Source organism: Cyclopterus lumpus, chromosome 11 (genome assembly GCF_009769545.1).
Source record: "Cyclopterus lumpus isolate fCycLum1 chromosome 11, fCycLum1.pri, whole genome shotgun sequence".
Classification (NCBI taxonomy): domain Eukaryota; kingdom Metazoa; phylum Chordata; class Actinopteri; order Perciformes; family Cyclopteridae; genus Cyclopterus; species Cyclopterus lumpus.
The window spans coordinates 20,170,506-20,190,505 of NC_046976.1; the positions used below are offsets into that span (position 1 = coordinate 20,170,506).

Genomic DNA, 20,000 nt, shown 5'->3' on the forward strand with positions numbered 1-20,000 from the left:
ACATATCACAGAATACAATCCAAAAAGTTGGTGAGTTCCAAAAAAAAGAAACTTAATTGGTGAATTAGATTTTTTTTTAAGTACAAGACAAAGAAGATATAGGTTTTTAGTTGCCGTCCTTATTTTGCTGTTATTTTGGGAAACAAGGCCATTCCATATAAAATAGACACAGTGAAGATGAAGGTCCATCCAACTATGATGAAGCCACAATTAAGACTTTCCCAAACTGCTTCCTGCTCCTGGAATCAACGAAGCTTCCCCTGAACATGAAGCAATGTCCCTTCTGCACCAGAAGATGTCACCATTAAATAACATAATTCAACTTTGAATCTGCAGCCACCAGATGGTCCAAATGGGATTCATAAGTGCAGCAGAGTGAAACTACCACAAACCGCCATGTTTCTGTTTCAGTAAGAATCAGAAGAACGTTTCTGTTCCTCTTTCCTGTTTATTCACCTCCATCTTCCAACACAGCCTGGTAGGTTGAACGCTTTGGAAAATGAAAATGAAGACAACTTTTAATTTTCATGTTCATGAAAATATATGCTGTGATAAAGAAGGAATGAAGGAGTTCTTTACACACATTTATTATTACAATCATTAAGATTGGAGTGGCTTAATGATGCAATACCAGCAGATTATGGTAGCATACCCATAATAATAAGTGATAACAGAGAGCTTTGTGAATCAACATTGAAATGTTCCTCCCATGTGTATATGGATATAGGTAATATAGATACAACTGGAACGCCTTTAAAGGAATAATCTACAAACTTAAAAAGGATTTTAAAATAACCTGGAATAAATTGACATATCACTTTTGTGATTTTTGTGCACTAAATATTACTAATGCTTGTAATGTACGATTCATGTCCACATAATACACATAATACCATCTTTATTGTTTTAAAGTGTTGAAACCATCAACACAAGCAGGAAAACGTCCCTGTTGAAACATGTCAAGAGAGAAAGAGAAGCTCTTTCTTTATTTCTTACCAGTTTATATCCAATCATTTCCACCAGTGAGGAGGAAGCACCCTGACGTGTGGAGGACAGCTACACTTCACTGTGTTTCATATGTGTCCTGCCTCTCTGCTCCCAGCCGTTAAGAGGCCATGTTGATCAGTGGCTGTCCAGGCCTTTCAGAGACACTGACAATGATGATGTCACTGACTCTACTGCTGACCACCCTGGGGCTCCTTGTTCAGGGTGAGACTCTCTTCTGGAAGCTCTGGTTCTCCACCGCCGTGTTCTGCTGCGATGGAGAAACACGGAAACAAGCAGCGTTGACCTTCTTCCATCGGTTCTCCGTGTTAAAGAAACCACACTCTTCTGTTGGGATGTTGATCATCTTTCTCCAAACTGGAGTCGTCTCAATAACCCTTCTGCTCTTATTCGTGTTTTCCAGATTCATCAGGAGAAATCCTCCTGACTCAGTCTCCTGGATCTCAGTCTGTTGTTCCAGGACAGACTGTCTCCATCAGATGTAGAACCAGTTCAAGTGTTGGTAACTGGCTTCACTGGTACCTTCAGAAACAAGGAGAATCTCCCAAACTCCTTATTTATAATGCTCAATCCCGTCAGTCTGGAGTTTCAGATGGTTTCAGTGGAAGTGGATCTGGAACTGACTTCACTTTGACCATCAGTGGAGTTCAGACTGAAGATGCAGCAGATTATTAATGTCAGCAGGGTAGCAGCTCCCCGTTCAGACAGTGAAACACCGTCGTACAGAAACCTCCTCAGCTGGAGAGGAACTGATGTGACTCAACAGATAGAAACTAAAACGTATTTCATAATGTTTTATTTTGAATTGTCAACTCTAAATATACTGTATTTAAGCTGAAAGCTTATATATTTGAGACATTATTTGTTTTCAGACAATCTGCTGCACATCAAAGCTAACCTCTGTTAAAGTATGATTTTAATTCTTTAATAAGTTTGATCCACAGAGTAGAATAACACATGAACAGTGAAAGTGTTCGTTATATATATATATATATATATATATATATATATATATATATATATATTTTTAAAACATTTTTTTCCTTAGTCCAACACAGTCACTTTTTAAATTAATTCCAACATGTTACATCATTACAAAATGATGTTGATAATATATTTTTGTAATTTGCAAGTGATTTTGTATTAAAGCACACACATATATCTTGTGACTGAAAACAAAACAATATTTATGGTGAATGTAAGTCGGTAACATTCTTCTTCTGTCCTTTTGTCATCTCTTTATTAATGTATGTTGGTCTTCAGCAGAAGCAGTGCATGAATAATAATAGTATAATAAGTCAGAATTACAAATCACGCTAATTTTATTTCTCTTTATGCTGATGATGTACTGATTTATATTTCAGATTGAATAAAGAAAGTCAGACTTTTGTAGTTTTATTTAAAGGTTAATGCATGTTCCTTCAATAATCCCATAACAAATAAAATACTACAGTTGTTATTAAACCACTTCAGTAATAAAAGATGACTGGATGATTTATCATTGATATCTTACTATCGTGAGTTTTGTTCCAAATTTGTATTATTACCGATGAATCTATAATAACTATAAAAGAACCCGTTTTGAAGGGGTTCATATCTATTGTGACAGGATGAGTTCACAATTTTTATAAAATAAATATATAGACTTTTATCATGTAATCTTAAACTCTTTCCACAGTCATGATGGAGAAATTAAAACATGTTCATCATCTCAGTTCTTCAGGATGTAAAATTACTATTCAGAGAAAATCATTCCGACACTTTGATAATAATAAACATGAAAACAGCTGATTGAATGAACACGTCTTTATTATCTGGAAACACTGAAATAATATTTAAACACTGCAACAAGCTGGTAGATATTGTTATTAAATTGTTTTATTGTGTCAAATAAAAGACAGAGACAGTTACAGAGTGAGACTGAAACCAGTAGCAGAGTCCCAGTGAGGCAGCTCAGGACTGGGAACACTGGTCTCTCCTCAGTGTCTCTGAGAGCGGAGTCTGGGAGCCCTGGGTGGCCTCACAGGTCACAGAGCCCACCTTCCTCCACTGGTCTGCAGGGAGCCTCAGGGTGCTGCTCCAGCTGTAGTGGCCGTCCTTCTCCAGCACCCCGGGGCTCCTGCTCTCCTCCCAGCTGCTGCTGCTGCTGCTGCTGCCGTCCACCTTCCAGGCCAGACTCCAGTCTGAGGGGAAGCCCTTGTTGGCCAGGCACATGAGCGTGGCCTTCCCCTGCTGCAGCTCCTCACTGGAGGGGGGCAGCACCGTCAGGGTGGGGGCGACTCGGCCCACTGCAGAGAGACAGAGATTCATGAGGTTCATATGAGGGTGCAGCAGAGGAGGCTTCTAGTTCTGTTGGTCTTCCTCAGACCGGATGAAACTGATCTTAAAGGTTTCACTTCCCTCTCTGAGCTCAGTGAGCATGACAACAGACAGGTTTCAGTACTGAAGATAAAACATCTGAACTTCTTCCACTCAACTTTCTGAGTTACAGTTAAATGTATTACAGTAAAGATGACGATTGTGAGGCTTTTATTGTTTTAACTCTCTGAAATATTTCTTGTTTCAAGCCAAAACCTCAGACATGATGACATGTGTTTGTTCTCTTCATGTCAGCAGGAATCATCAACAGTCAGACTTCATTACTGACTCATTCAACTGAATAATGTTAACTATGAAATACTTTTTAATACTCATAAAACATGTTGAACGGCTTTAAAACCATCAGTCTGGGAGAATAATGGAGTCATAACATTCACATGTTACTCTGAATGAGTCAATCTTTAGCCGAAATATTAGAACTTTAAGTCAAAATGTCTTCATGAAAATAATAGTAGAGTAGTTCAAATGAAAATAGAATAATGTATGAACATGTAATAAAATGTTTTGTTCAACAAGATTATTCATTGAAGTGGATTTTAACCGACTTATCGAAGCTGAAGACTTTGAAGAATTGTTACAAATAGAAAACATTTAAACTCTCAGACAAAAATATCATTGTAAGCTCTCCAGCTATAACGTTCAAATAAAATACATGTTTAATGTATAATGAAGGTTTTGAAGGGACTCAGATGTACTTACAGTTAACATCCAGTCTGGTTCCTCCACCGAACGTCAACCACAGTGATACAAAGTCATTGAGCCGCCGTACAAAAACCTCTCATGTAGAGACACGGCTCTCTGACTCTGACACAAACACACTCACCAAACTCATCCACACTTTACACACTTCATGGAATAACTGGTCAACGTGTTCAACACTGATTCAGTAATCATACATATGATTTAACCTTTTATTTATTACATGTTAGACATCTAGGAGCAATATTAACTTGTCTTTTAGTAAAACTAATTGATGATTGATCAAGATATTCCTAAAGTAAAACATGAATTCTAAATGTAAATTATTGTTATAACTGCATGTTTCTTGTTCACTATAATAAATAAATAAATGGTAATTTTGTTTAATTTTGACCCCCAGTGATGTAGATTTGCGTTGTAGTGAATTAGAGGGATTTTACAAAACAATCTAGAGTAAAATGTGTCCATCAAACTCAAACTAAAGACTCAAACGAGCACCGACACATTCCTGATCAATGCTCTGATGAAGTGATTGATCCATTGATCATCAGCATCATCACAGTAATCAAGTCCCTGTTGGAGTCCGTCAGAGCATTTCCATAGAGAGCCACTTTGCATCAGCAGCACCATGCTCCAGTGCTCTGGGAGAGTTTATAGTCCTGAGAGTTGAACCCTGGATGACTGACAGCTGTCCTTCATCACCACAGAAGACACAGAAATCCTCCTCATCAAAAACATGACTCTGATCTCCGTCCTCATCTGGACTCTCCTCTGCTGCTGCTTCACAGGTAAAGTCCAGAGAATCAAACTCCTCTCCTCTCTGAACATCCGTCCCTCTGAAGTGAAGGCGACTAAACCGTGACGCTGCTTTATGTCTTTGTCTCTGTGTCCTCAGAGTCCAGAGGACAGGTCACAGTGACTCAGCCTGGAGCAGTGAGCTCTGCTGTGGGAGGCTCCGTCTCCCTCTCCTGTCGGACCAGTCAGGATGTTTTTTACTATGGCGGATCCCACTATTTAGCCTGGTACCAACAGAGAGATGGAGGAACTCCTAAACTGATCATTTATTATGCTATCAATCGACAATCAGGGATTCCAGCTCGTTTTACAGGCAGTGGATCAAAGTCTGACTTCACTCTGACCATCAGTGGAGTCCAGGCTGAAGATGCAGCAGTTTACTACTGTCAGAGTTATCATTACATCAACAGTCAGGGTGTGTTCACACAGTGAAAAAGAGTCGTACAAAAACCTCCCTCAGTCAGACTGAACAGAAACTGAAGTGACTGCTGCAGCTGGAAGCTGCTGAAGAGACTGAAGACACACACACACAGACACACACACACACACACACACACACACACACAGACACACACACACACACACACACACACACACACAGACACACACACCACAGTTGGTTAAGTGGTCTATACAGATTACTCACTGTATCTGTGGATCAATCTCAATGCATAAATAATCAAAATATAGGTATAAAGATGAATTATCTTATCTTAATAAGTCATTAATCCTTATCCAAGTGAAGACGAGGCCACTCCCTCAGGAGGCATTTGACCGTCGTTGCCTCTTTGGTTTTGTCTTTGCATCTCAGGCGTTCGTGCTGTTGTTTTAGAGCGATGACTCAACTGGTATTGGTTTCACAGTTGTTTCACATCTATTAGTCAGTTCAGCTAACACATCTACATTACATGTGGTGTAATCCAATCAGTGTCACCTTTGTTCTGAGCAGGCAGTCCTTCTCCAACCGCTGCAATGTCGTCTGGGTTACACTCCTCTGTGCATTCTTTCATTATCTTGACCATTTCTGCTGGTTGACGGGATAAGAAGTCTGCATCACAGTTGACAGTTCCTGGTCTGTATTTCAGAGTGAAGTGGACATCTGCTAACTCTGACACCCAGCGATGTCCCACAGCATTTAGTTTAGCCGTCTTCATCACGTACGTCAACGGATTATTATTGCTGTACACGGTAAAGTTAGGAGCATGGAAGAGATAATGGGGGAATCGCTCAGTTACAGCACGTTTGAGAGCTAGGAATTCAAGCTTCCCGGAATGGAGTCTGTAGGTCTTCTCTGTGGGAGTCAGCGTTCGCGATCCATATCTTATTACTCTCAATGTCCCTGATACAAAACGACTCCAAGCCCTTCCTCAGATGCATCAACATGTAGCACCAATGGCTTCTCAAGATCAGGCTATGCCATTACTGGAGGATCTGACAGTGTGTCAACCAATCTGTCCAACACCTGCTGATGTACTGCTGTCCACTCCACTGGTTGAGATGGAGGCAGCTGTGGATATTATGTAATGTTAAATATGTGTGTGTGTGTGTGTGTGTGTGTGTGTGTAACGGTGTGTTCACAGGTCTCTTTAAAAAGTCAATCAGAGCTGCAGCTCAAGTCCTCACTCAGACCAGGAAAGTGGATCACATCACTCCAGTTCTGAGCTCTTTGCACTGGCTTCCTGTCCAACAAAGAATTGACTTTAAAATGCTGCTGCTGGTTTATGAAGCACTGAATGGTTTTGGGCCTACATACATGTGTGATCTGCTGCTACCTTATGAACCATCCTGACCCCTCAGGTGGTCTGGGAGTGGTTTACTTCCTGGTCCGAGAGTCAGAAATAAACATGGAGAAGCAGCGTTCAGGTCTTGTGCTCCACATATCTGGAACAAGGTCCCTGAAAGCTGCAGGTCTGCTGAGACCCTCAGACCATCAGAGACCCTCAGAGACCCACAGAGACCCTTAGAGACCTTCAGAGACCCTCAGAGACCCTCAGAGACCTTCAGCTCCTGTGAATCCAGATTGACACAAATCCACTGAAGGCTTTATATAAAATTCAGTTTTTTCTTTTTTGTTTTAAACCTAATGGATCTCCTGTTAAGGGTTCATTCTAGGAATGACAGTTTTGAAGACGTTTATCAAGTCAAAAGGAAAAATGTTTCCTTCTTTCCAAAACATCTGTAATGTCTTCAACATTAATACAATGTTTGACTTTTAACTATTTAATCGGCAAACAGGCGGATCGTCTGGTGTGAATGAACAGATATCTGAGAGGCTAAAGAACTTCTCTGGGGAAGAAACAGCTGTTTTAATACAAGATACTGAGAGTGGTGGAGGAACAAGTTGTCCATAGATAATTCATCTTTATACCTATATTTTTATTATTTATGCATTGAGATTGATCCACAGATACAGTGAGTAATCTGTATAGTGTGTGTGTGTGTCTGTGTGTGTGTGTGTGTGTGTGTGTGTGTGTGTGTGTCTTCAGTCTCTTCAGCAGCTTCCAGCTGCAGCAGTCACTTCAGTTTCTGTTCAGTCTGACTGAGGGAGGTTTTTGTACGACTCTTTTTCACTGTGTGAACACCCACTGTCTGTTGATCACATGAAAACTCTGACAGTAGTAAACTGCTGCATCTTCAGCCTGGACTCCACTGATGGTCAGAGTGAAGTCAGACTTTGATCCACTGCCTGTAAAACGAGCTGGAATCCCTGATTGTCGATTGATAGCACGGTAAATGATCAGTTTAGGAGTTCCTCCATCTCTCTGTTGGTACCAGGCTAAATAGTTAGAGCCATAAACATCCCGACTGGTCCGACAGGAGAGGGAGACGGAGCCTCCCACAGCAGAGCTCACTGCTCCAGGCTGAGTCACTGTGACCTGTCCTCTGGACTCTGAGGACACAGAGACAAAGACATAAAGCAGCGTCACGGTTTAGTCGCCTTCACTTCAGAGGGACGGATGTTCAGAGAGGAGAGGAGTTTGATTCTCTGGACTTTACCTGTGAAGCAGCAGCAGAGGAGAGTCCAGATGAGGACGGAGATCAGAGTCATGTTTTTGATGAGGAGGATTTCTGTGTCTTCTGTGGTGATGAAGGACAGCTGTCAGTCATCCAGGGTTCAACTCTCAGGACTATAAACTCTCCCAGAGCACTGGAGCATGGTGCTGCTGATGCAAAGTGGCTCTCTATGGAAATGCTCTGACGGACTCCAACAGGGACTTGATTACTGTGATGATGCTGATGATCAATGGATCAATCACTTCATCAGAGTATTGATCAGGAATGTGTCGGTGCTCGTTTGAGTCTTTAGTTTGAGTTTGATGGACACATTTTACTCTAGATTGTTTTGTAAAATCCCTCTAATTCACTACAACGCAAATCTACATCACTGGGGGTCAAAATTAAACAAAATTACCATTTATTTATTTATTATAGTGAACAAGAAACATGCAGTTATAACAATAATTTACATTTAGAATTCATGTTTTACTTTAGGAATATCTTGATCAATCATCAATTAGTTTTACTGAAAGACAAGTTAATATTGCTCCTAGATGTCTAACATGTAATAAATAAAAGGTTAAATCATATGTATGATTACTGAATCAGTGTTGAACACGTTGACCAGTTATTCCATGAAGTGTGTAAAGTGTGGATGAGTTTGGTGAGTGTGTTTGTGTCAGAGTCAGAGAGCCGTGTCTCTACATGAGAGGTTTTTGTACGGCGGCTCAATGACTTTGTATCACTGTGGTTGACGTTCGGTGGAGGAACCAGACTGGATGTTGGAAGTAAGTCAAACGTTCAAATATTTAACTATTTTTAGAAGTCGACTGTCTTTGTATTCATTATTATATTCAACAGTGGAGGTTAAATAGTTTTCTTTTAACTTTCATGGAGGACATTTTCATCAAATATGTTGCACAAAGAAACAAAGTTCCCTCCAGCAACAGAAAGTAAAGAAACTAATTATTACAAAAGTAAAACTTTTAACTGAGGAAAGAATCATTTCTTCCAACTTTAATGGTGCAGCTGCATCTGAAGTGCTTGTAGTTTTGGTTCAGTCAGAGTCAGAGAGCCGTGTCTCTCCATGAGAGGTTTCTGTACGGAGGCTCAAGGACTTTGTGTCCCTGTGGTGGACTTTTGGTGGAGGAACCAGACTGGATGCTGGAAGTAAGTTTCTGCACACAATTACTAGATATGATTTAGTAAAATTGTGTTTTAAATTCAGTTTGAGGATGTTCGAGGCAGATAAAATACTTTAGTTTTATTAAACACACGTTTAGTGTTCATGTTTTTATAACTCAGAGCAGCTTAACTCAACTTTTCTTTACACATTCAAGTCGTCCTAAAATTTAAACCCCATGAAATGTGAAACTGAGAAAACTTGAAGTCTTTAAAAACCTTTTTTTTATGAGAATACAATTTCATTTCCGATAAAAACTGTTTTTGAAACAAATTAGGATTCAAATCAAATTGAACAGAGTAAAGATAAAGATGTGTATGTGATGATGTTTAATTTGAACACCGACCTACTTTCTAGGTTTCTGCTCGAAATTACATACCCAAACTAAAAAGTGTGTATCTCAGCAACCACAAAGGCTATCTGAATAATGTTGGTGTTATAATAAAGGCAAACCATGTGTGCTTTTGTTCAGATGAGTAAATATTATTATATTTGTTACTGGTTAAGAGTAAATAAAGACGAAAGACAGCAAAAGTTGAATTTCCAGTTTCGCCTAGAAAAAAAAACACTTTAAGGATGATTATCTCTTGGAAGGATGAAGGTCAAAGGTCAAAAATCACAAAGATCACAGCACAATATGTGACCAGTCTCTCTGCAAAGTTTGACTTTGAAATAGTAAAGCAGAACAAAGTTAGAGATGTTTTAGTACGGATAAATTAGGTGAAATGGGCATTTGGGCACCATCTGTGCAATTTGAATTTTCTCATGTACCAAACCATATATTTCACTTGTATATTACTTATGGTGTTCAATACATCAAATACAGCAGTCTTTGTTCATTAGAAGAAGAACAAATGTTTTTTTCTCCAAATAAAGTCAAAGATAAGCAACATTTGTGACTGTAAGCGCTAAATCGATTCATGTTGCTGTGTTCTTTGGCTCATATCTCGGTGATGCTTTGGTGCAGAAGGATTTTCTAAAGATATTCAGAATATATGTGGAGTCCTCTTGCTCTGTGCTATCTGGCTTTTCCTGATAGCACCGAGCTACGTGTTGCTAGTTCTGAAAACGTGCTGAGTGGGCTGACTCCTGACAAAATGATGATTATGATATTTTAATAATTCTTTCAGTTGGTGTTTGAGTTGTGTGGAAATGGCTTACTGATTCTTGTAGCCCAAGTTTTCTTGTTTAATTTGATGTATAACATCAATATATTTGCCCAATTGGGGCCGTGGGGTTTAAAAGGTTAAAACCTTGCAAATTTGCAACAGTTTTGAATCATGACTCACATCCACTTTAAGACCTTTTGACTAAATATATTAAAGTAATAGTCAGCTAAGGGTTTCAATGATGCAGTTTTAATTTGGGGCCACATATTGATGTTCTATCTCCAGTGTAGTTTGACATATTTCAGGTCGTTCTGTATGATGATTCTCTCGGTGCTGATCTGCATGAGAGGCTTCTTAAAGGGAAGTGAAACCATGTGTGAGTGAGTGACTGGTGGAGCACAAAGAACATCTGACAGAAACTCCTTCAAGGAGGAAATCAACTCTCAGTGAAGGTGTCCACGTGTCTGGTGGTTGATTGACAGCTGTGTGGTCCCTGTCCTCTAAGCTGATTGGTGTCTCCTAGGTGATGTCGCCCCCACCCTGACGGTGCTGCCCCCCTCCAGTGAGGAGCTGCAGCAGGGGAAGGCCACGCTCATGTGCCTGGCCAACAAGGGCTTCCCCTCAGACTGGAGTCTGGCCTGGAAGGTGGACGGCAGCAGCAGCAGCAGCAGCAGCTGGGAGGAGAGCAGGAGCCCCGGGGTGCTGGAGAAGGACGGCCACTACAGCTGGAGCAGCACCCTGAGGCTCCCTGCAGACCAGTGGAGGAAGGTGGGCTCTGTGACCTGTGAGGCCACCCAGGGCTCCCAGACTCCGCTCTCAGAGACACTGAGGAGAGACCAGTGTTCCCAGTCCTGAGCTGCCTCACTGGGACTCTGCTACTGGTTTCAGTCTCAGCAACTCTTCCTCTTTTATTATACATGATTTAAAAAGTGATATGTTCTTGCTAGTTATGATGCTGACAACCTTTTCGGATAATAAAAAGGTTTCTCTTCAAACTGTTTAAGAGGATGTTATTGTTTAAAAAGAGGTTGTGGTCGACATTGTTAATATTGACAAGTTTTTAATTGACTATCAAGTAAAATGAAGGACAATTTCTATTTATTTGGCCCAATTTAATAAACCATTCTCATATGATTAACTAAGGTAAGAATAGCATGGTAAAAAAGGATGAATGAAGGTCACATTTACATGGCATTTAAATAAATCTGCAACAGTTTCAATGTAGTTTTTCAAGTATCATAAAAATATAATAGCATATCATCAGCATAAAGGGACATAACATAAAGATGAGATTTATACTTTACCTTTACTAAAAAATATTCACATTTCCAATTATTATTATTTTAAAACCTCACAAACAAAGACAACAGAAAAAGATCACAAATGGAGAGACAAAATTGGTTAACATTATTATTATTCAATTCCTTATCAGTAACTTGAAATTAGTTTGGATTCACTCAAATAAAAGACACATGGCATTCCTAAATATCTGGATGTTATGTATTGTAGTTTAGTCCTTAACACTGATACGGTTATTATTGTAGGAGATTTTAATATTCATGTGGATATTGACAATGATTGCCTTAGTATTGCATTTATCTCATTGTTGGACTCGATTGGCTTCTGTCAGAGAGTACAGAAACCCACTCACTGCTTTGGCCACACCCTCCACCTTGTTCTTACATTTGGCATTGACATTGAGCATTTGGAGGTTTCCCACAGAAACCTCTTCTGTCAGACCATTACCTCATAACTTTTGAGTTTATACTCCCGGAGTATACACCGTTATTCAAAAGTTTCTACACCAGATGTCTAACTGACAGTGCTGTAGCTAAATTTAAAGAAGCGATTCCTTCTGCATTTGATTCAATACCACGTCTCAATGTGACGGAGGACTCCTGTGCTAACTTTAGTCCGTCCCAGATTGATCATCTTGTCGATAGCGCTACAGGCTCACTGAGAATGACACTAGACTCGATGGCCCCACTGAAGAAAAAGACAGTGAGGCAAAGGAGGTTTGCTCCCTGGTATAACCCTCAGACCCGAGAACTAAAGCAAACTTCACGAAAGCTTGAAAGCATATGGCGTTCCACCAATCTGGAAGAATCACTCTTAGTTTGGTGAGATAGTCTTAAAACATATAAAAAGGCTCTCCGTAATGCCAGAGCAGCCTATTACTCATCAGTAATAGAGATAAATAAGAACAACCCCAGGGTTCTCTTTAGCACTGTAGCCAGGCTGACAGAGTCACAGCTCTGTGGAGCCGTGTATTCCTATAGACCTCAGTAGTAATGACTTCATGAACTTCTTCAATGAAAAGATTTGAACTATTAAAGGCAAGATTGATGATCTCTTGCCCTCAACCAGTGCCGATCTGTCATCAAGAGGAGTGGCCTTGGAAACGGCTGTATGCCCTGGTGTATATTTGGATAGCTTTTCTCCCATTAACCTAGACCAATTGTCCTCAATGGTTTCTACTTCTAAACCGTCTACCTGTCTCTTGGACCCCATCCCAACGAGGCTGCTTAAAGACGCGTTGCCTTTAATTGGCACCTCTCTGCTGGATATTGTTAATGTGTCTTTGCTAACAGGCCATGTACCACATTCCTTCAAAGTAGCTGTAATTAAACCTCTCCTGAAGAAGCCCACTCTTAATCCAGAGGTGTTGGCTAACTACAGACCGATCTCTAACCTTCCCTTCCTCTCTAAGATCCTTGAGAAAGTAGTCGCAAATCAGTTGTGTGACTTTCTACATCAGAATAGTTTATTTCAGTCAGGATTTAGAAAACACCACAGCACAGAGACAGAACTGATGAAGATTACAAATGACCTTCTAATTGCATCAGATAAAGGACTCATCTCCGTACTGGTATTATTAGACCTTAGTGCTGCGTTCGACACCATTGATCATAACATCCTATTACAGAGACTGGATCAGTCGATTGGCATTTCAGGTACCGCACTAAGTTGGTTTAAATCCTATTTATCAGATCGATCTCAATTTGTATTTGTAAACGATGAATCCTCAATGACCACCAACGTTAATCACGGAGTTCCACAAGGTTCTGTGCTTGGACCAATTTTATTTACCTTATATATGCTTCCTTTGGGCAATATTATCAGGAAACACTGCATAAACTTAACTTAACTCAATTATATCTATCGATCAAACCAGAGGAGACCAACCAGCTCGCTAAAATTCAAGAATGTCTTAAAGACATAAAAACATGGATGACCTGCAACTTCCTGATGTTAAACTCAGACAAAACTGAAGTTATTTTACTGGGCCCTGAACACCTCAGAGATCAATTATCTGGTGATGTGGTTTCTGTAGATGGCATTTCCCTGGCATCCAACACCACTGTAAAGAATCTCTAGTTATCTTTGACTGGGACTTGTCCTTTAACTCCCACGTTAAGCAAATCTCAAGGATCGCATTTTTTCATCTACGTAACATTTCAAAAATCAGGCACATCTTGTCTCAAAAAGATGCAGAAAAGATGGTTCACGCGTTTGTTACTTCCAGACTAGATTACTGCAACTCCTTATTATCAGGCTGCCCTAATAAGTCTCTTAAATCCCTCCAGTTGATCCAGAATGCTGCAGCTCGTGTACTCACAAAAACTAAGAAAAGAGATCACATGACTCCTGTATTAGCTGCTCTGCACTGGCTCCCTGTAAAATCAAGAATCACATTTAAAATTCTTCTCCTCACCTACAAAGCCTTGATTGGTGATGCACCATCATATCTTAAGGAGCTTGTAGTACCATATTGCCCCACTAGAGAGCTGCGCTCACTAAATGCGGGGCTACTTGTGGTTCCTAGAGTCCTAAAAAATAGTATGGGAGCAAGAGCCTTCAGTTATCAAGCTCCTCTTTTATGGAACCAGCTTCCACTTTCAGTCCGGGAGGCAGACACAGTCACCTCATTCAAGAATAGACTTAAGACTTTCCTCTTTAATAGTGCTTATAGTTAGGGCTGAATCAGGTTTGCCCTGGTCCAGCCCCTTGATATGCTGCTATAGGCTTATAGGCTGCTGGGGGATGTTTTAGGATACACTGAGCACCTCTCTCCTCTTCTCTCTCTCCTTATGGATGAATTTACATCTCTCCATTGCACCTTATTAACTCTGCTTCCTCCCCGGAGTCGTTGTGACTTCACGTCTCATAGGGTCCATTGGACCTGGAGGTGTCTGATGCCTGGTGAGCCGGCCTCCCGTTGGCCCTGCTGATGCCCCGCCCCCCCTCCTCTCTACCTCCTTCTGTTTCATAGATTGGAGTTCCATTCATACATTGTCATATTCAGGTAATGTGTTTATGTAACTTTGTAAATGCTGTTCATTCTGTACACATGACATCTATTGCTTCTGTCCATCCGGGGAGAGGGATCCTCCTCTGTTGCTCTCCTGAAGGTTTCTTCCCTTTTTTCCCTGTGAAAGGTTATTTTTGGGAAGTTTTTCCTGATCCGATGTGAGGTCAAAGGTCAGGGATGTCGTATGTGTACAGATTGTAAAGCCCTCTGAGGGGAGTTTGTAATTTGTGATATTGGGCTATACAAAATAAACTGAATTGAATTGAATTATTAGCAATGAATGAATGAATCATAAATGAGTATCCATCCATCCATTATCACCACTTATCCGGGGTCGGGTCGCGGTGGCAGCAGGTTCAGCAGGCCGACCCAGGCTTCCCTCTCACCCGCAACACTTTCCAGCTCATTCTGGGGGATCCCGAGGCGTTCCAAGGCCAGCCGGGAGATATAATCCCTCCAGCGTGTCCTCGGTCTTCCCCGGGGCCTCCTACCAGTTGGACGTGCCCGGAAAACCTCTAATGGGAGGCGTCCAGGAGGCATCCTGACTAGATGCACCTCAGCTGACTCCTTTGGACACGAAGGAGCAGCGACTCGACTCCAAGCTCCCCCCTGATGTCCGAGCTCCTTACCCTATCTCTAAGGCTGAGCCCGGCCACCCTACGGAGGAAGCTCATTTCGGCCGCTTGTATCCGAGATCTCGAAAGAACGAGATAAATGAGTATGCGGTCCCGATATATACTATGGGGTCAGATCAGTCTCAATAATTGCAAATGCACACAGAGAGACTCACAAATGCAAACACAAAGATTCACAAATGCGCACAGAACAATTCACAATTATATTCGATTTACAAATGCACACAGAAGGATTTACAAATAAACTGATCTGACCCCTTAATATACAGTTCAACAAAGATTGTTAGTTGTATATATCATAAGAATAATCTCAGAAAACACTGACACAATGGTTCTAAAGAAAAGACGAATGATCATCTGTAATAACCTGCCTGTTGAAAGAGTTAATTTTAAATCTTTGGAAATAAATAAAGATTTAAAAATAAACTCAGTACTGTCTGTGTAAACTCTTTGAATTTCATATGACTAGAAAGAATAATGGAGTCATACTGGCAGGGCCTTACGTATTTGGACTGTAAAACAACACATTTTCCTCTTTACACGACTTTACACAGATTTTAAATGACACAGTCAATATGTGGTTAAAAAAGACTCTCAGCTATATTTCAATGGATATAACAAAAATATAGAATTGACTGTTTAGGATTTACAGACATTTTCTACGCAGTGCTCCACATTGTCAGAGGTTCAGAAGTAATTGGACAAACTAACATAATAGTGAATATAATGATCACTTTGTAATACTTGGAGGACAATCCTTTGCAGTCAAAGATTGCCTGAAGTCTTCCACTCATAGTCATCACCAGACGCTGAGTTTCCTCCCTTCAGATGCTTTGCAGGTCTTCACTGGAGCCTCCTTCAGGTGCTGCTTGTTTGTGGGTCTTTCTGCCTTCAGGTGTATCTTGAGTAAATGAAAAGCTCACTGGGGTTGAGCTCAGGTGACTGACTTCCATTGCTTTGCCTTGAGAAGCTCTTGGGTATGTTTTTGGTCATTATCCATCTGCACTGAGAAGCAACGTCCAATCACTTTTGCAGCATTTGGCTGAATCTGAGCAGACAGTAAAGCCCTGAACACCTCACAACTCATCCTGCTACTTCTATCAGCTGTGACATCATCAATGGACACCATGTGACCCAGTTCCACTGGCAGCCACACCAGCCCATGACATCGCACTGCCTCCACCATGTTCAGAGGATGTTTATTTGTGTTTCACATTTCAACAGCAAGGCAATTCAAAGTGCGTCACATGAAACCATTAAAGCATCAAAACACAATGCAAAAATAAAACAAGATTTAAAAACAATTAAGAACATTCATTAAAACATTAAAAACTGTCAAAAAGCAAGAAATACAATATAAGTTGCAATGCGGTTAAATAAATAAAATGCAGTAGTGAGATGCAGACATTGATTGATATCCTTGAATCTGGTTCAATTAAAGGCACCAGCAAACAGAAAAGTCTTCAATCTGGATTTAAAGGAGTTGAGGGTCTCTGTGGGTCTCTGAGGGTCTCTGAGGGTCTCTGAGGGTCTCTGAGGGTCTCAGCAGACCTGCAGCTTTCAGGGACCTTGTTTCAGATGTGTGGAGCAGAAGAAATTAATGCTGCTTCTCCATGTTTAGTTCTGACTCTTGGACCAGGAAGTAAACCACTCCCAGACCACCGGAGGGGTCTGGATGGTTCATAAGGTAGCAGCAGATCACACATGTATGTAGGCCTCTTGGTCTTAGTGAGGACTCGAGCTGTAGCTTTCTGATTGACTTTTTACAGAGACCTGTGAACGCACCGTTACAGTAGTCAAGTCTACTGAAGGCATGGACAAGGTCCTCCAAATCCTGTTGAGACATAAATCCTCTAATCCTTGATATATTCTTCAGAATCCATAACTACACCTAGACTTCTGGCTTGGTTTGTGGTCTTTAACATCAGTGATTGACTTTCAATCATTCATCCTTGGGACCAAAAACAATGACTTCTGTTTTATCTTTATTTGATTGAAGTACATTCTGGCACATCCAGTTGTTGATTTCTTCAATGCATTTAGCCAGCCCTTGTATGGGATTATAGTCCCCTGGTGATACAGTTATATAGATTTGTGTGTCGTCTGCATAATTTTGATAACACACTTTGTTGTTTTTCATAATCTGAGCCAGTGGAAGCATGTAGATGTTAAACCGAAGAGGCCCCAGCATTGAACCTTGGGGAACACCACATGTCATCCTAGTCAACTCGGATGTGTAATTAGCTACAGACACAAAGTATTGTCGGTCCTTCAAGTAGGATTCAAATCAGTTAAGGGGCGTGCCAGAAAGTCCTACCCTGACTTTTAGTCTGTCTAGTAGTATGTCATGGTCGACCGTGTCGAATGCAGCACTGAGATGCAGTAATACTAAGATATATATACAGGACTGTCTCAGAAAATTAGAATATTGTGATAAAGTTCTTTATTTTCTGTAATGCAAAAATGTCATGCATTCTGGATTCATTACAAATCAACTGAAATAGTGCAAGCCTTTTATTCTTTTATTATTGCTGATTATGGCTTACAGTTTAAGAAAACTCAAATATCCTATCTCTAAATATTAGAATATTTCCTCAGACCAAGTAAAAAAAAAAGATTTATAACAGCAAAACAAAATCAAACATTTGAAAATGTCCATTAATGCACTCAGTACTTGGTTGGGAATCCTTTTGCACGGATTACTGCATCAATGCGGCGGCATGGAGGCAATCAGCCTGTGGCATTGCTGAGGTGTTATGGATGCCCAGGATGCTTCAATAGCGGCCTTTAGCTCATTTGCATTGTTGGGTCTGGTGTCTTTCAGCTTCCTCTTCACAATACCCCACAAATTCTCTATGGGGTTCAGGTCAGGGGAATTGGCAGGCCAATCGAGGAGAGTAATGCCATGGTCGGTACACCAGTTACTGGTGGTTCTGGCACTGTGGGCAGGTGCCAGATCATGCTGGAAAATGAAATCCTCATCTCCATAGAGCTTTTCAGCAGACGGAAGCGTGTAGTGCTCTAAAATCTCTTGGTACACAGCTGCAGTTACTCTGGACTTGATGAAACACAGTGGACCAACACCAGCAGCTGACATGGCTCCCCAAACCATCACTGACTGTGGGAACTTCACACTGGATTTCAAGCAACTTGGATGTTGCTCCTCTCCAGCCTTTCTCCAGACTCTGGCGCCTTGACTTCCAAATGAAATACAACACTTGCCTTCGTCTGAAAAGAGGACTTTGGACCACTCTGCAACTGTCCGGTGCTTCTTTTCCATAGCCCAAGTCAGACGCTTCTTCCGTTGTCTTGAGTTCAGAAGTGGCTTGACCGTGGGAATACGGCTATTGTAGCCCATTTCCCGGACACGTCTGTGAACAGTGGCTTTTGATACCTGGACTCCAGCTTCAGTCCACTGTCTTTGAAGCTCCCCCAAATTCTGGAAGCGACTCTTCTTCACAATGCTGTTAAGGCTGCGGTCATCTCTCTTGGTTGTGCAGTGTTTCCTGCCACATTTCCCCCTTCCAACAGACTTTTTGTGGATGTGCTTTGACACTGCACTCTGTGAACAGCTTGCTCTTTGAGAACTTTCTTTTTGTGTCTTACCCTCCTGATGGAGGGTGTCAATGATGGTCCTCTGGACAGCAGTCAGATCAGCAGTCTTCCCCATACTTGTGATTGTGTTTACTGAACCAAGCTGAGTGTTTTTCAAGGCTCAGGAAACCCTTGCAGGTGTTTCGAGTAAATTAGACGATTCAAGTGATTAGTTGAATACCCTACTAGTATACTTTTTCAAGATATTCTAATATTTAGAGATAGGATATTTGAGTTTTCTTAAGCTGTAAGCCATAATCAGCAATATTAAAAGAATAAAAGGCTTGCAATATTTCAGTTGATTTGTAATGAATCCAGAATGCATGACATTTTTGTTTTTTGAATTGCATTACAGAAAATAAAGAACTTTATCACAATATTCTAATTTTCTGAGACAGTCCTGTATACACATATATACAAACTGAGATCTAGTAATACCAAGACTGAAGTTCGTCCACTGTCTGTATTTAAGTGGATGTCGTTGAAAACCTTAACAAGAGCAGTTTCAGTACCGTGGTGCTGATGCAAGCCCGACTGGAAGACATCCAAACAGTTATTTTCCACCAATAAGTTGTTCAGCTGTTGAAAAAACACTTTTTTCCTTATTTAACTTATAAATGGGAGGTTTGATATTGGCCTATAATGTAGAGCTATAAAGATGGGGACAACACATACCCTGTAGTTGGTGTGAAGGCACCGACTGCTTGCCTAATTTTCAGAATTTTGATTGCATACCCAGGTGTATTGGAGCTCAGCAGTTACTGTCACCGGAGGGTTTGTTATCCTGTCAACGGTAGCAAATAAGGCACGTGTATTGTTATTGTTTTTGGTTATGATGTCAGAGAAGAAGGACTGCCTTGCATTTCTAAGTTCAAAATTATAATTGTGAAGCCTCTCTATAGATACCACAGTGAACCTGGAGATTAGTTTTCTCTTTTCTCTATTCTGACCAGCGGGATCTTTTCTTACCCGAGACAACCTTCACTTTAGTGGGTGCAATGGCATCAATGAAATGTTTTACTTTAGAATTGAAGCCGTCCGCAAGCTCATTGACTGAGATTGTAGGGGGCGCTATTGAGGCAATTTTTGACAGCAAAGGCCAAAACGCCATATCAAACATTGATTTCCATCACCTTTGACGTATGGAAAGTTCCACGAGGTTGTCACCGTCCCAAGACACAAGAGACATCTGCTTCTTTTTTTCACGGCGAATGACGCGTTGCCACGGCAACAGCGTCCAATGAGAAACTACAATATTCACGATGAAGTATCACCAATGTGTTGAGGCTTTA

The 20,000-nt window shown here is 40.9% G+C and overlaps 1 long non-coding RNA gene and 2 gene segments (V, D, J or C); 2 read left to right on the forward strand and 1 right to left on the reverse strand.

The window, feature by feature from the left end:
• The window catches only part of LOC117738829, a 2,336-nt gene extending 810 nt beyond the window's left edge, over positions 1-1,526 (forward strand). Inside the window, exons 1-3 of one of the 2 annotated variants that reach the window (XR_004610123.1) lie at positions 365-478; positions 1,024-1,209; positions 1,409-1,526. This is a non-coding gene — a long non-coding RNA (uncharacterized LOC117738829). Of the gene's footprint in view, positions 479-1,023; positions 1,210-1,408 lie in introns of those variants that run through there. The other variant, XR_004610124.1, reaches the window with a different exon arrangement.
• Positions 1,527-2,861: 1,335 nt separating this feature from the next.
• LOC117738795 lies at positions 2,862-8,010 on the reverse strand. The segment is given in 5 exon segments: positions 2,862-3,293; positions 4,084-4,121; positions 4,586-4,591; positions 7,465-7,768; positions 7,876-8,010. Coding segments are annotated over 5 exon segments (735 nt in total).
• Positions 4,737-11,167, forward strand: LOC117738793. The segment is given in 4 exon segments: positions 4,737-4,871; positions 4,979-5,301; positions 8,630-8,663; positions 10,691-11,167. Coding segments are annotated over 4 exon segments (741 nt in total).
• Positions 11,168-20,000: the final 8,833 nt, after the last annotated feature.